General features: G+C 36.3%; 1 protein-coding gene across 1 annotated transcript in view; it reads right to left on the bottom strand.

The window, feature by feature from the left end:
• ttyh1 (tweety family member 1) overlaps positions 1-14,168 on the bottom strand; it is a gene marked incomplete at its 3' end in the record, with an annotated part of 36,850 nt that overhangs the window by 11,561 nt on the left and 11,121 nt on the right. Inside the window, exons 3-8 of the mRNA XM_079837789.1 lie at positions 13,539-13,768; positions 9,670-9,781; positions 4,557-4,897; positions 3,165-3,260; positions 2,863-2,935; positions 1,058-1,133 (exon numbers count right to left, since the gene is read on the bottom strand). Coding sequence (XP_079693915.1) covers positions 1,058-1,133; positions 2,863-2,935; positions 3,165-3,260; positions 4,557-4,897; positions 9,670-9,781; positions 13,539-13,768 — 928 coding nt within the window. The remainder of the gene's footprint in view (positions 1-1,057; positions 1,134-2,862; positions 2,936-3,164; positions 3,261-4,556; positions 4,898-9,669; positions 9,782-13,538; positions 13,769-14,168) is intronic.

Genomic DNA, 14,168 nt, shown 5'->3' with positions numbered 1-14,168 from the left:
CAAAATGAACTATGGACACGTTTAACTAAGATATTTTAGCAAGCAGCGAAATATGCATTCATATTTGCAGCTGTTTGACGTATTTATTAGGATTTTGCATTTTTACAGTCCACTGTTCTGCTTTTTGATCGTTTTCGATGTCAACATGAACTAGACAGACACTTTTGATATACATTTTAGCAGGCAGCTAAAAATATGCACTCAAATTTACCGTTGTTTGACGAAATCGCGATTTTGCATTTTAGCATTCCCTAACGAAACAAAAATATATTGCAGTTTATTGGAAAATATCATGTAATACATTTGGCAATATATTCCCATTTATGGGATTTAATATTTATATTTTCCAATATATTTAAAGCAGCAATAATTTGTATATTTTGCAATATACTGCAATATATTACATTAATACTGTATATAATATATTGTATTTGTATATATGTACCATCAATATATTAACAATATATTATAATATATTTCAAGTAATATATTGGTAAATATACTTTCCTTTCGTAAGGGTTCTACTGTGCTGCTTTTTGATCGTTTTTCGATATCAATATGAACTAGACAGACATGTTTGACTATTTTGCAGACAGCTAAAAATAGATTGTTTGATGTATTTTTTACGATTTTGCATTCCACTGTGCTGCTTTTCGATTGTTTTCAATGTCAACATGAACTACACAGAAATGTTTGACAAAGTAGCTAAAAATATGCGTTTACATTTACCGTTGTTTAACAAATTTTCGCAAGCCAAATCCAGTCATTTCATTTGGAATCCACGGGATCAGGATTTGTCGCATTAACCTACAGAAAGCTGCCACGCTTGGAAGTGACTTTTGCGTGAGTGGCGCTTTGTGAATTGCTACACCTTTAACAATAGACACTGAACCTTTTTTATACCTAATTTAGTTAAAAATTTGCTAATGACACACCGTGTGCCTTTTTGAACAGCCTTTACGTTGGTACTGTAACTGACGCCCTACAATGCTGCTTATGTAGGCAGCTCAATAAGTTTTGAAACAAAGCAATTGCGTATGAATGAGCTTTACAGCACCTGTGCTTGTCCTAGAGTTGAAGTGAGTGGAGTTAAGCACAAATGTGTTTGGGTCAAAGCAAAAATCACTCAGGGCCTGAGAGAGAAAAAGAGAGAGGGAGAAAAAAAGAGCAAGAAAGGGAATTGAGCAAAATCAAATACAGAAGAGAGATGTTAACTGTGTGACACAGTGACCAAGTGACATACTTCCCTCAGTCTCTCTCGTCCCACTGCTCTGACTGCTATTGATCTACAGTATTCACTGACACGTATGCAAATCCTAATTTTTTTCTCATCCCTCAAGCAGTTTTCCGATTGTCCTTCTTCCCTCTTGTCCACTCAGCACTGTCTGTCTCTTTAACACACACTTGCTCTCGCTCATGGAATGTGATTAATTAATCAAAGTGAATAGCACTCGATATTACCAAGAGCTTCACAAGAGGACTAAAGAGGGTCAGGAAAAAGAGAGAGAGAGAGTGATGGAGAGAGGAAAGAAAAACTGAGTATGTGTGTGCGTATGTATTATAAAGGGGAAAGCTAGGCAATTGTTCCTGTTGGCTGGATCTGGACAATGAAACTCTTGTTTTGAAGGCCAGCAACTGCCATCTCGTCCTGTCACTTTCTTTCTTTCTTTCTTTCTTTCTTTCTTTCTTTCTTTCTTTCTTTCTTTCTTTCTTTCTTTCTTTCTTTCTTTCTTTCTTTCTTTCTTTCTTTCTTTCTTTCTTTCTTTCTTTCTTTCTTTCTTTCGCATCATCGGTATTGCCTTTAAAGATTTTGGTTGAGGTTCTTACTGGTGACCCATAATATTTATCTTCATTTATGCACTACCCTTCAAATGTCTGGGCTTGGTGAATGTTTTAATTTTAGTTTTCAAAATAAGTATGTTATGCTCACCAAGGCTGCATTTATTTGATCAAAAATACAGCCATATTGTGAAATATTATTACAATTTAATATAACTATTTTATGGTTAAAAATGTCATTTATTTCTGTAATGGTAAAGCTGAATTATCAGCATCATTACTCCAGCCTTCAGTGTCACATGATCCTTCAGAAATCATTATAATTTGCTGATTTGGGGCCCAATAAACATTTATTATAATCAAAGTTGAAACAGAGTTGCTGCTTAATGTTTTTGTGGAAATAGAAATATTTTGTAACATTATAAATGCCTTTACTGCCACTTTTGTTCAATGTAATGCCTTCTTGCTGAATAAAGCTTCTTACCCAAATTCCCTTACTTATCATTTTGAACTGTGTATTTACATTTGTAATTTTAAATTTATATAATATATTTTTTGAAGTCAAGCTGACCATTACTGCTGTATTCCTCTCAGAAACATGCAGCACACTCACTCTCTCTTTTTTTCAATTGCTTTTAAGATCTTTTATGCTCATCTTCAACACAGCATCCATTTTTCCTTCTTTTTTTTTTTTTTTACAAAGAAACACAGACACTCAGATTCACACACATTGAAGCTTTAATCTCTGCCCTATTTTCCTCCCTTTTTGGGATTGTGCCATGACTGCTGAGTTCCCAGAGTGGAAAACCTTTTTCATTATAACACACGCACAAACACACTCTATTCCTCTCTCCCTCTTTCATAAGCAGACAATAAGTGACTGCATCTTGGCTGGTGTGACCTTTTAAAACTTAAAAAGTCACATTCACAGAGATTTTGGCTGGATTTTTCACTGAACACAAATGTCTCCGCGAAGGGAGCTGACACACTCATTCACACACAGATGGCGGTATTCTGTGCTGGATGTCCGCTTGCGGAGAGCTGTTGTTTTTCTGTCAGGCTAGACGTTGCTGGAATACTCACCACCACTGTGGCCGTCTCCAGGCCGAGAGAACCCCAACTCAGAAACAGAGCCAACCAGGCCAGCACTGTCATCCTGCAAATGCATGCATGCACACACACATAGACATTTTCACCATCTGCCTCTCTGTGCCTGAGTGGGTGTCAGTAAGCAAAAATAAAATGTTCTATCTTAAGGAATTCAGATACATAGTAAAACATTACTGTGAATGTTTATGTTCTTTGTACATTATGCAGGAATGCTGTGTGCATATCAAATATACTAAACACTCACATATAGCAGGTCAGAAATGAGTGTAACTCACAGAATAAGTAGCCAGCGGGCCTGTTTGGCTAAACCCAGAAGAATAAAGAAACACACCACCAGATCTAGTAAAAGCAGCAGCACGTACGACAGCCACCTAAACAATAAACACAGATAAGACATTTTCAGAACATCTTCAATACCTTTCAGTATACCTTTCAATATCAGTGCCTTTTAGACAGTGAAATATCAAAACGTACACACACACATTTTTGCCACACCTGCCAATAACAAATAAACTGGAGACAAAATACTAGAAACCAAATTAATTTTACTCAATTACTCATATTTTTCATTGAATTCAAAAAATGTGTTGCCATATTCAGCTATTATTTTACAATACACACACATGCTTGGGGTCAGTACGTTTTTTTTTTCAGCAAGGATGCATTAACCTGATCAAAAGCAACAGGAAATACATTTATGATGTTACAAAACATATTTCTATTTCAAATAAATGCTGTTGATTTGTACTCTATTTACCAAAGAAATTTGGAAAAAAAATATTTTGACAAAATATGGTGCACATCTCCAACACTGACAATAATAAAAAATGTTTCTTGAGCACCAAATCCGCATATTAGAATGATTTCTGAAGGATCATGTGACACTGAAGACTGGATGCTGAATATTCAGCTTTGCATCACAGGAATAAACTACATTTAAAAACTATTAAAATAGAAAACAGAAAAACTTTTAATAATATTTCACAACATTACTGTTTTGCTGTATTTTGATCAAATAAATGGAACCTTGGTGAGCATGAGACTTCTTTCAAGACCGTTAAAAAATCTTACTGACCCCAAACTTTTGAAAAGCAAGGGCCAGAGTATCATTCTTGCATTTAAATTTTTCAATCAGTTTCAAAGGATAATATTATGGACAAACAGGATTGTCTTTGCTCTTTTACAATAAAGATGTTTTATGTACCGTGAGTTTAACCATCAGCATCTATGAAAACTACACTCTAAAAAATGCTGGGTTAAAAGCAACCCAAGTTGGGTTGAAAACGGACTAAACCAGCAATTGGGTTGTTTTAACCCAGCGATTGGGATGTTTTAAACAACCATTTAACCCAACCGCTGGGTTAAAACGACCCATTCACTGGGTTAAAACGTCCCATTCACTGGGTTAAAACAACCCAATTGCTGGGTTAGTCCATTTTCAACCCAACTTGGGTTGCTTTTAACCCAGCATTTTTTAGAGTGTACGCTTTAAAAATCTTGACTAAGAATACAATTCTTCAAAGGCATAGAATATGGCCCTTTTAAGCATATTGTGCTCTGATATATTTTTATCAACTGAACATCAACATTTATCAACACTGAACAAATCTCCAAATCTGGACATTTGATCTCTTTAACTAGTACTCCTGATATTGATATCTCCTCACCTGTAGTCTTCATTCACCATGAGGATGTTAGCTGCCCAGCCTGGGGAGAAGGGCGCAGGAATGCTGTTGGCGGATGGACTGAGAGTGGGGGCTACAGAAGGTGGGGCTGGGGTAAGTGCTCCTACTATGCTTTCGCTTCCATTCGCCCTGTAAAATCCATCAGCGATGGGGATCAGACCTCTTCCCAGAGTCAGGTTGGAGAGGAGCGCCATGACCCGCTCTGAAAGACGCCTGCAGGAGCGTGTGGGCACGAGCGCCGGCTTATGTCCTCCAAACACATCCTCCAAAGAGGTCAAGGGTCCTGAGACAGACTGCTGCAGCCCGGCCACGGTGTCTGAAACCTGGGCACAAAAGAGGAGAAGATTATCATGAAATACTTCACTTTGAATGGCATGAACTCAATGCATTTGTACCAAGATCTGATTTATGAACATACCATCTTAAATACAGGGTAACACTTTACAATAAGTTCCCATTAGTTGACATTAGTTAATGCATTAACTAACATTAAAGGGTTAGTTCACCCAAAAATGAAAAGTCTGTCATTAATTACTCACCCTTATGTCGTTCCAAACCCGTAATGCCTTCGTACATCTTTGCAAACACAAATGAAGATATTTTTGATGAAATCTGAGAGCTTTCTGTCCCCCCGTTGACAGCAACGCAACTGACACTTTGATGCTTCAAGAAGTTAGAGATCGTAAAACTAATCCATATGAATTGAGTGATTTAAATGTGAATAAAAGGCTAATCTGTTCATCATATAAAGTGACCGAGTCTCTTCAGAAAATGTGGACTAACCTGCTCAATTCATATGGATTAGTTTTACGATCTCTTTATGAACTTTTTGAAGCATCAAAGCATCGCTTAGATTTTGCATCGCTCAGATTTTATTGAAAAGATCTTGATTTGTAATATAAAGATGAACAAAAGTCTTACGGGTTTGGAACGACATGAGGGTGAGTAAATGATGACAGAATTTTATTTTCTTTAAAGGTCCCATGGCATGGCATTTTTCTATTATTTTATAATGTTTCCTGAGGTGTACTTCTATTGTTAGTATGATTTTTACATCATAAAATGTCATAATTTTGAAATAAAAGGCATTTTTCCTATACTGATGTTTGCCCTCTGGCTTGAATGCCCTGTTTCAAGGGGCGTGTCTGCTGTGAGACTTCAGTAAAAACAGCCTCTGTTGTGATTGGCTGAGATCTTTGCATTTGAAATGAGTATCAGATCTTGTAGCAGAGGGGGTGTGGTTTAACGAGGTCTTGTACGAGCAGGCACGAGCTGCTGCCAGAGAGACGGATGGACCTGAGTTCACTTCTCATCAGTTTCTCTCAGCACGTCTCAGTTCAGTGAACTGTTGAAGTTAGCATATACTTCAGGTTATTGGTTTATTTCTAGTCGGAGGGGCTGTCACTCATGTCAGAAAGTTAGTAACTTAAGTAAATGATGGATCAGCACTGACTCGAGACGCGAACAGTTTAGAACGATTCAGTCCAATTTGGTGAACTGGTTCGATCAGTTCACTAAAAAGAACCGGTTCAAAAGAATGATTCGTTTGCGAACCGGACATCATGGACCAGAGACGGAGCGATTGCTAACAAACAAAGTTATATTGTACTGAGTTGTGAAAGCGCTGTCAGCGCGAGTTTATTGTGTTTGTATCTGAGAGTTCTGAATAAACACGAGTCTCAGTCACGCCGAGTCTTTGCCAACTTTGTAACATGCAATGTACCATTACAGCTGTCAAGATGAACTAGTTACGAGTAAGTGTTGATTATAGCATTATTTTTAGATATTTTCTTATCATATGAAAAGCGTCAGTGACGCGCATTGAGTACACATCGCAAACAAAGACACAACAGCAGTAACCGAATGTAATCCAGTTTATTGTGGGGATAGCTGGCTAGCATAGCCCGGAGACCCCCACGTTTACCCCCCTTCTGCTTAATCTCGCGCCGCGTTTGGCACCTCCGCTGTGGGCCAGATGCAGTACTGTGGGTCGGTGATGTTGAAGGCCGACCGGTCAGTGCAGCCCGAGCTTCAGCGTGAGTGAGGTTTATCTCTCAAGATGTAGCTCTACCGATGTTGAGCAGAACTGACTGTATGAGTTACTCACGACTGTATTACATTTTAGAACAGATAGACGCGACGAGGACGTACAAAAACACTGACTCACAAGATAGAAAACACTGTTCTGTCGGGAGAGAGAGAAGCCGCAGCGTGTGCACGAATAATACAGTTCTGTGTGAACTTGAATAATAAGCTACACATCAGAAATCACTGATCACAGATCAGAAGGAACAGAAAAAAGACTTGTTTTCATTTGTACATCCAAACACTGAGAAACTGCCAGCATTCACTCATTCACAAGCCATTATCTCTCGAGGACAAATATAGTTCTTGCATGGGCGTGCCAAATTCTCTGGGCGGAGGAAAGGGAGGTAACCGTTCCTGTTATGAAGTCATAACAGGAAAATTCCAGATCAGCTCGTCTGGGCTGTCATTTTCTCAAAGGCAGAGAAAGACAGCCAGAACTCGGTTTACACTGTTCAAAATTTCTAGCCACTTGGGGACAATATTCAGGCTAGGGGAACTCATGTTAATGTTGAAAAACCTCATAAAATTAAAATTTCATGCCATGGGACCTTTAACAATGAGCAATACAGTTACAGTGTTTATTAATCTTTGTTAAAGCCGGCATGAAACAAAAGTTGTGATAGTCTATTGTGATTTATATAGGGGAGAGCGGGGCACAACCTAACGCTTTTAGACTTTCTCAGTTTGTGTAAATCCACTTGGGGTTCAGAGTATTTATTTTTTCCCACATTCATTTCACACGTCTAGTACAATTATGTGGTTTTGTTTCATTAAGACAGTGTATACTTTTTTTTTTATTTACCCCGAAAGAATGGAAGTGAAATGTGACAACATTCTCCATAGGTGGGGTACATTGTAACCTGTGGGGCACATTGTAACATGACCAAATGACAGCTTAAAATGTAAGCTGATATAATCAAAAAAATATCCAAGACAAACTAAAATATTTTGTCAATAAAATACAATTATTAACTTTTTTAAGTAAAATAAAGGCATTTTTTAATCATTTAAAATATATATATTTTTGAGTTTGACAACAAACACATCGCTAAACACAGCTATACAGCACAGTTAAAAACATCATAATAATTAATAGTTTCTAAACATTGACTCTCAGTCATTATTCACCCTTTTCTCATGGTTTCTCAAAAGAATTCATAAAAGTTTAGAATATAATAGCATATTTACCTAATAGGGGCTCATTGTAACGCAGTGTTACAACGCACCCCACCTGCGCAACTGGGATTTAAACCATGGCTCGTGTCTTCTGCAGTAAGATCAACATTTAAGAACTATCTCAACTGTTAAATAAAAGATATAACCTTAAAATAATATCAGATTTGTCTAATTTTAAATAAACACAAAAAACTGATGAAAAATAAACTTAAGTAAGAAATTTATTTTGCTATGGTTAAATAAATGTTCAGTGATTTATCTTCCAAATATTTTTTAATTTTGGTGCAATTTTTTCTCAAAATAATGTTGATATGGCAACAAGTAAATACACTAAGTTTCATCATCCTGGCATGTGTGGAAAGTTTTAAACCATGCGTGTTACAACTAACCCTGCGTTAGGTTGTGCCCAGCGCTCCCCTACAAGTAAATTGACTTTTTGAACAAGAATAAATGTAGGAGGTTGTCTCGCCCTCACGCCAATAAACACATCATCAGAGAAGAGATGTTGTTGCAAGAGGGAGGGGAAGTTATTTTGATTAAAGATTACGAGGTCACATTAATTTATAATAAATACTGCAATATTACATAAAAAAAACAGAACAAGCATTTTCAAATTAGAGTTTATTGGGCCTTTAACGCTTTCCCAGCCAAACATGGAATTTCCCAATATTAGTGAGAAACCCAGAATTTTCACTGTTATATGCTAGGGGACGCTATTGTGCATCTTCTGAATGAGTACAGAATCTCCTGATCAAAACACAGGCGAAGAAGACGCAAAAAAAAAACAAGTGATCGTATGTAAGCAGATGCATATGTAAAATAAAGTGATCATCAACAATAAACATAATTTAAATCAAAACTATCTAATGTTACTGAATGAAATGTTGACCCAGGACGAGCTATAGGACTGTGCAAGCATTAGGGGTGTTGATGGACTTGATCTACTTCATCTGTGTTTGATCATTGCTCTGAATCTGATCTGGATGTAGTCTTTGACAAAAATGTGATTTTTTTGTTCAAAATGTTGCTTTTTTTAATAAAAAGTACATGAAGCTTTTTTAAAGCAGTGGGTCTGCATGCTCAGATATTCATACAACAAAATATTCTATGGGCATTACATTTTTGTGAAAATGATCAAAAACCCTGGCGGTGGCTGGCAACTTTTAAAAAAATGCTGACGGGGAAAGAGTTAATGTTAGATAACTGTTTATTTCATGTAAGCTCAGGTCCATATTATCGAAACATTTGATTTTAATGATGTTGAAATTAACATAAACTAAGATTACTAAATGGTTTGAATGGTGTTTGTTAGTTTATAATGGAAACTTATTGTAAAGTGTTATCAAGAAAAGAGTAGTGGAAAAGATGAGTGGGAGATAAAGTGGGAATGAATGAAGAGTGTCTTATAAAAGTACAGTAGAAGTAAAGTAGGCCATTAATCAGATTGACACACTTTCATCGATTGACCATATGAGCAACCAGACAAATCAATACCCAGAGAGGATTTTATCTCACACAAATGCATTCAAACACTCTCTCCCTCTCTCTCTCTCTCTCTCTCTCTCTCTCTCTCTCTCTCTCTCTCTCACACACACACACACACACACACACACACACACACACACACACACACACACATTCAAAACAGATAAGACTCATCTGAATTCCCCTGTTCGCTTATTGCAATCTCAGTGTAATAAAATCATGCAGTGTGTTTGCTGAACATCCTGGATTTCCTTTGGTCCCCTGGTGCTTCAAAAGGAGATTGATGGAATAAGCTTTTGTGTATGTACGAGTGCGCGTGCGTGTGTGTGTGCATTTCTGTTCTCACCAGAAGATCGATGGAAGCCAGCGTGTAGTTGGCAGTGAGTAAGGATGAGGTCAACTGATACATCCCATCGTTCGCCTCACTGTTGCCGTAGAAACCAACGCCTATGGCAACACTACAAAAAGCAGAAATATGAATAAGGAAACAAGGAGAGTAGAGACAAAGAAAGAGAAAGTGAGAGGGAGGAAAGACAGCATAAATAGAGAATTGAAAGAGAGAGAAAACCAAATGAGACATTTTTAAGCTAGTTACACGAATACCCTTAAAAAGTTTGGGTTTGGTAAGATTATTATATGTTTTTGAAAGTCTATTATGCTCACTAAGGCTGCATTTATTTGAGCAATAATACAGTACATTTTGTAAAATATTATTAAAATTTAAATATCTATGAGAATATATTTTAAAATATGATTTATTCCTGTGATGGCAAAGCTGAATTTTCAGCATCCTTACTCCAGACTTCAGTGTGATAATATGATGATTTGGTGCTCAAGAAACATTTTTATTATGATTATTATTTTATTATATTGTTGAAAACAAGTGTGCTAGTATACATTCAGCAAATATTTTAAGTATTATAAGATTTGCTTAATATTTATTAATATTAAGCAAATATTTTACAAATGAATGCATCCTTGGTGAATTCTTTCAAAAAAAATCTTAATGACTATAATAAACATTTAAATGATAGAGTACATATTAAATGGTTTTCATTCAAAAAGTCTAAAAAAGAGCACTGGAGTCCAAACCATCAACACTGAAAATCCACTCATTTACATATCTATTTCACATTCAGATATTCAGATTAATTCTTGGGCCAGATGCTTGTCCAATCCTTTCCAACCTGCCAAAAATAGCACAGCCCAATCTCTCGCTGTTAGACCCAGATTAAGCCAAAGAAAGCAGAATGTTTATGTGTTTGACACAGTAATTAATATTGCAATGCGAGCAGTAAGTGTTTATATGTCTATATGCAGTCCTCACTGTAAATCAGCATGTAGCTTTTGAATCCCTCAGAAAAAGAGGTCAACATGGATGGGAAGGGGGTGATGTCATAGGGGCGGGCCTGCAGGCGGAACACGTGCCACATCAGAACGTTTGCATCATGAAATCACGCAGAGAGCAAACCAAACCAACTCTTACACAGATACAATGATGATTCACTCAAACAATTTATGTGCGACAAAAAGAGCATTAATACATCATGCTGATGGTTCAGATCAATGAGGCATGAAAAACATTGGGTTTCATATTCATATTCATAAGCGTGTTAAATGGGATGGTTCTGCACACTGAGAGCATATAATCGAAGGAACCCATCCCTTGCAAATGTGCAAATTCAACAGCTTTATTTAGATGAAATCATAATATATTTATCTTTAATGCAACTCTGGAAATGGGGGGGCTTATACAGATATGGGCAGTTGCTAATAATAGAATCCCTGAACAATTTACTGATTCTGCACTCTAATGTGTGAAAAGCAGAACATGGAGCGAGTTAAATACAGTAGGGAACATTTCTCTTTTTCACTCATTATACTTTCCCACAGGGACTGAATGGATGATGTCAGGTGCTAAATGTCATCTGATCTTGATCTTGATGCAAATTACTTGATTGCTGAAGTAGTCATAAACAAGACACAGATGATGTCATCAAAGTCTTGTTGTTGTGCATAAAAAATATCAAAACACAATACACAGAAATTACGGAGCATTTTTTATGCCAGCGTGTAATTGGACTAAGACTTTATAGACTTGATTATTCTATTGTAGATGTGGCCACACTAAATGTTGGGCATGGAAAGTTAAATATTATGTCACATTTTGTTTTTAAATATTTCATACATTTTTAAATATATGATTTAAATTTACTTTTTTGAAATATATACATCACACAAGTAAGAGTGCGATATGGCTCTATATAAGCTGATATAGATCCATATCGCATGACTACGAGTGAAATTGCTTGTATACAACAGTTTGACAGCATAAGCGTGTAAATAAATAAGGAACAACAACTCTTTAAAGTTGTTCTTTAAAACCCCTCTTTTGTGAGCAACCACTTCATTCCGCCACAAATTCAAATCTCATGTTGACAGTTTAACAGTCACTGTTACTAATTCTAAAATGTCCCTTTAGAATTAGCAATAAAGGGATGCTGAATTGTTTTAATGAACTCTTAAACCTACATTCCATGACATTATTTGTAAAATTATAGTGGGATTGCTTATCTGTCAATGACGCTCGCTGTGAGAAAGGCTTGTGGGTAATAGTGGGAATTGAGAAGAGAGGAAAAATCAAGGAAGATCCGGCAAAAACAAACGGAGTGAAACAAATTGTGAAATGTTTTTTGTGCACTATTAGTAGAATATCCAACACTATCTCACCAATTAGTACGTATTTGTACGAGGTTGCTAGTTCGTATGAATTCGTACAACCTCACTCGTATGAATTTGAACGATTTGTCTATACTGTAGTGATGGGTAGGTTTTAGGGATCGGGGTTAGGGGTAGATAATTCGTACGAAATCATACGTACGAATTGAACAACTCGTCAAATACGTATGATTTAGCAAAAATCTTACAAATTCGTATGAGTGAGTTCGTACAAATTTGTACGAATTAGCCACCTTGTAAAATATGTACGAATTGCCGTGAGATCAGGTTGGAATATCGCATGGCAATATAATATATAATAGTCAAGTCAAGTCAAGTCAACTTTATTTATATAGCGCTTTTAACAATGTAGATTGTTTCAAAGCAGCTTTACAGTGTTAAAACAGGAAAATAATGCAGAATAATTTTATTCAGCTGTATAGCCATTCTGGAAAAAACGCTGATGTCATCAGTTCATTTCAATTATCATACAGTGACAGTGTGGGCTTTAGATCAATAATTCGATCAGTAATTTAGTTTAAATGGTTAATTTAGTTTATTAATCTAACATATACATCTAATCTAACTATATACATCTAATTATACATCTAACTTTAGTTTTCAGGAACAGAAATTGATCAAATGTAAAATAGCATTGCATATTTGACTGTATAAATTAAAGATTAATCCTATTAAACTTACAAAAGCTATTCAATCAAGAGCAGTGAGTGATGTCCTCGTCTTTTGTTGTTTGACATTAAACAGACAGCAGTAAAGGCTACTGCCCCTTTAAGACCTAATGCTACTGCCCCTTTAAGACCTAATGCACGGATATGCGTCGTCTTTCTCGACTGTATAAAGTTTACTTAAGGCATATACAGACTATGTCTGCTAGAATACTCATCAAGATGGACATGTTGACATACTTTTTGTGTGAGTTTGTCCGTTCAAGAGCAAGACTTGAAAGAGAACTCAATATTTGCGCGCTGTGAGACGTGTGCATACAGTATATACATTATATAAAACCCCAAGCTTATTTTGGCTATTTTCATGGTTTTCACAAAACCATATATACATTTCAAAAACCATAAACTAAATAAGATATTCCTAAAAATTAAGATATTCCTAAAATTCTAATACCAAATATTGATTAAGATTAACTTGATTCAACCTCTTTTCATCAGAATCACCTCTTATCAACAGAATACATTTTTTATTTTATTGAGCCAAGAGGCATTTAGATGTACCATCGGTCCGATTTTCAGAGTTCCCCCAACATTTCTCTGGTATTCTGGTGAGCGAGAAAAAAATGTGCTTTCCATTCCCCATATTTGCATGTGTGTGAAGTCTATAGTCTAACCGCACTTTTAAAATTTGCGTTGCATCATGATTATGGTGAATATCAAATTTAGAATTTTGAACTTTTGAATTAAAAAAGTATCCTTAACAGTTAGAAATCACTGACATATTAAAATTACTGTCATTAACAGGTATTACCAACACAATGTGACGGCTGCAACCGATACCCATGTGACGCAGCAGATGCCCCGCCCTTTTTTGCCACTGTATCCATGGCCACCGCTGGCATCATCGTCTTCCTCCTCTTCCTCTGCATCCCTGCCCCCCTCACCACGATGGCAGCAGCAGTAGTGGATGAGGAAGGAGAGAACAACAAGCAACGAGAGGACGAGAGCAATGGCGGAGAAGCTGGAGAGGACCAGGAGAGTCTGTGGAAAGAGAGAATGGAATATGAGTAGGAAGAAAATACTTTTTACAGATTAATTTTACTTAGTATTAGCTGGTCTAGCGCACGACATCAGTTTTTAGATGATGTCATTGGTCTAAGAAACAATAAGCAGTGGATCTTGAATCAAGTCTTGAATCTGATCATCATTAAACTTGTCAAAAAAATTTATCTTAAAGATTTTATATAAAGTTAAACTGTTTTACGTTTGACAAGAATATACTATTTCTGTCCTTCTACTTCAAAATGTCATGTTTAACTCAATGTGTTATTTGTCTTTTGAAATTATTTGTGAAATTTACTAACAATTTCTGAGTACCTTTTCTTTTTTTTACACCAAATTGTTTTCAGAGTAAAAAAGAGCACAGAAAATACTGCATAGC

This window comes from Gobio gobio (genome assembly GCF_949357685.1).
Source record: "Gobio gobio genome assembly, chromosome: 15".
NCBI lineage: Eukaryota > Metazoa > Chordata > Actinopteri > Cypriniformes > Gobionidae > Gobio > Gobio gobio.
The sequence above is the reverse complement of the archived record's forward strand: the minus strand, read 5'-3'. Positions and strand labels throughout refer to the sequence as shown.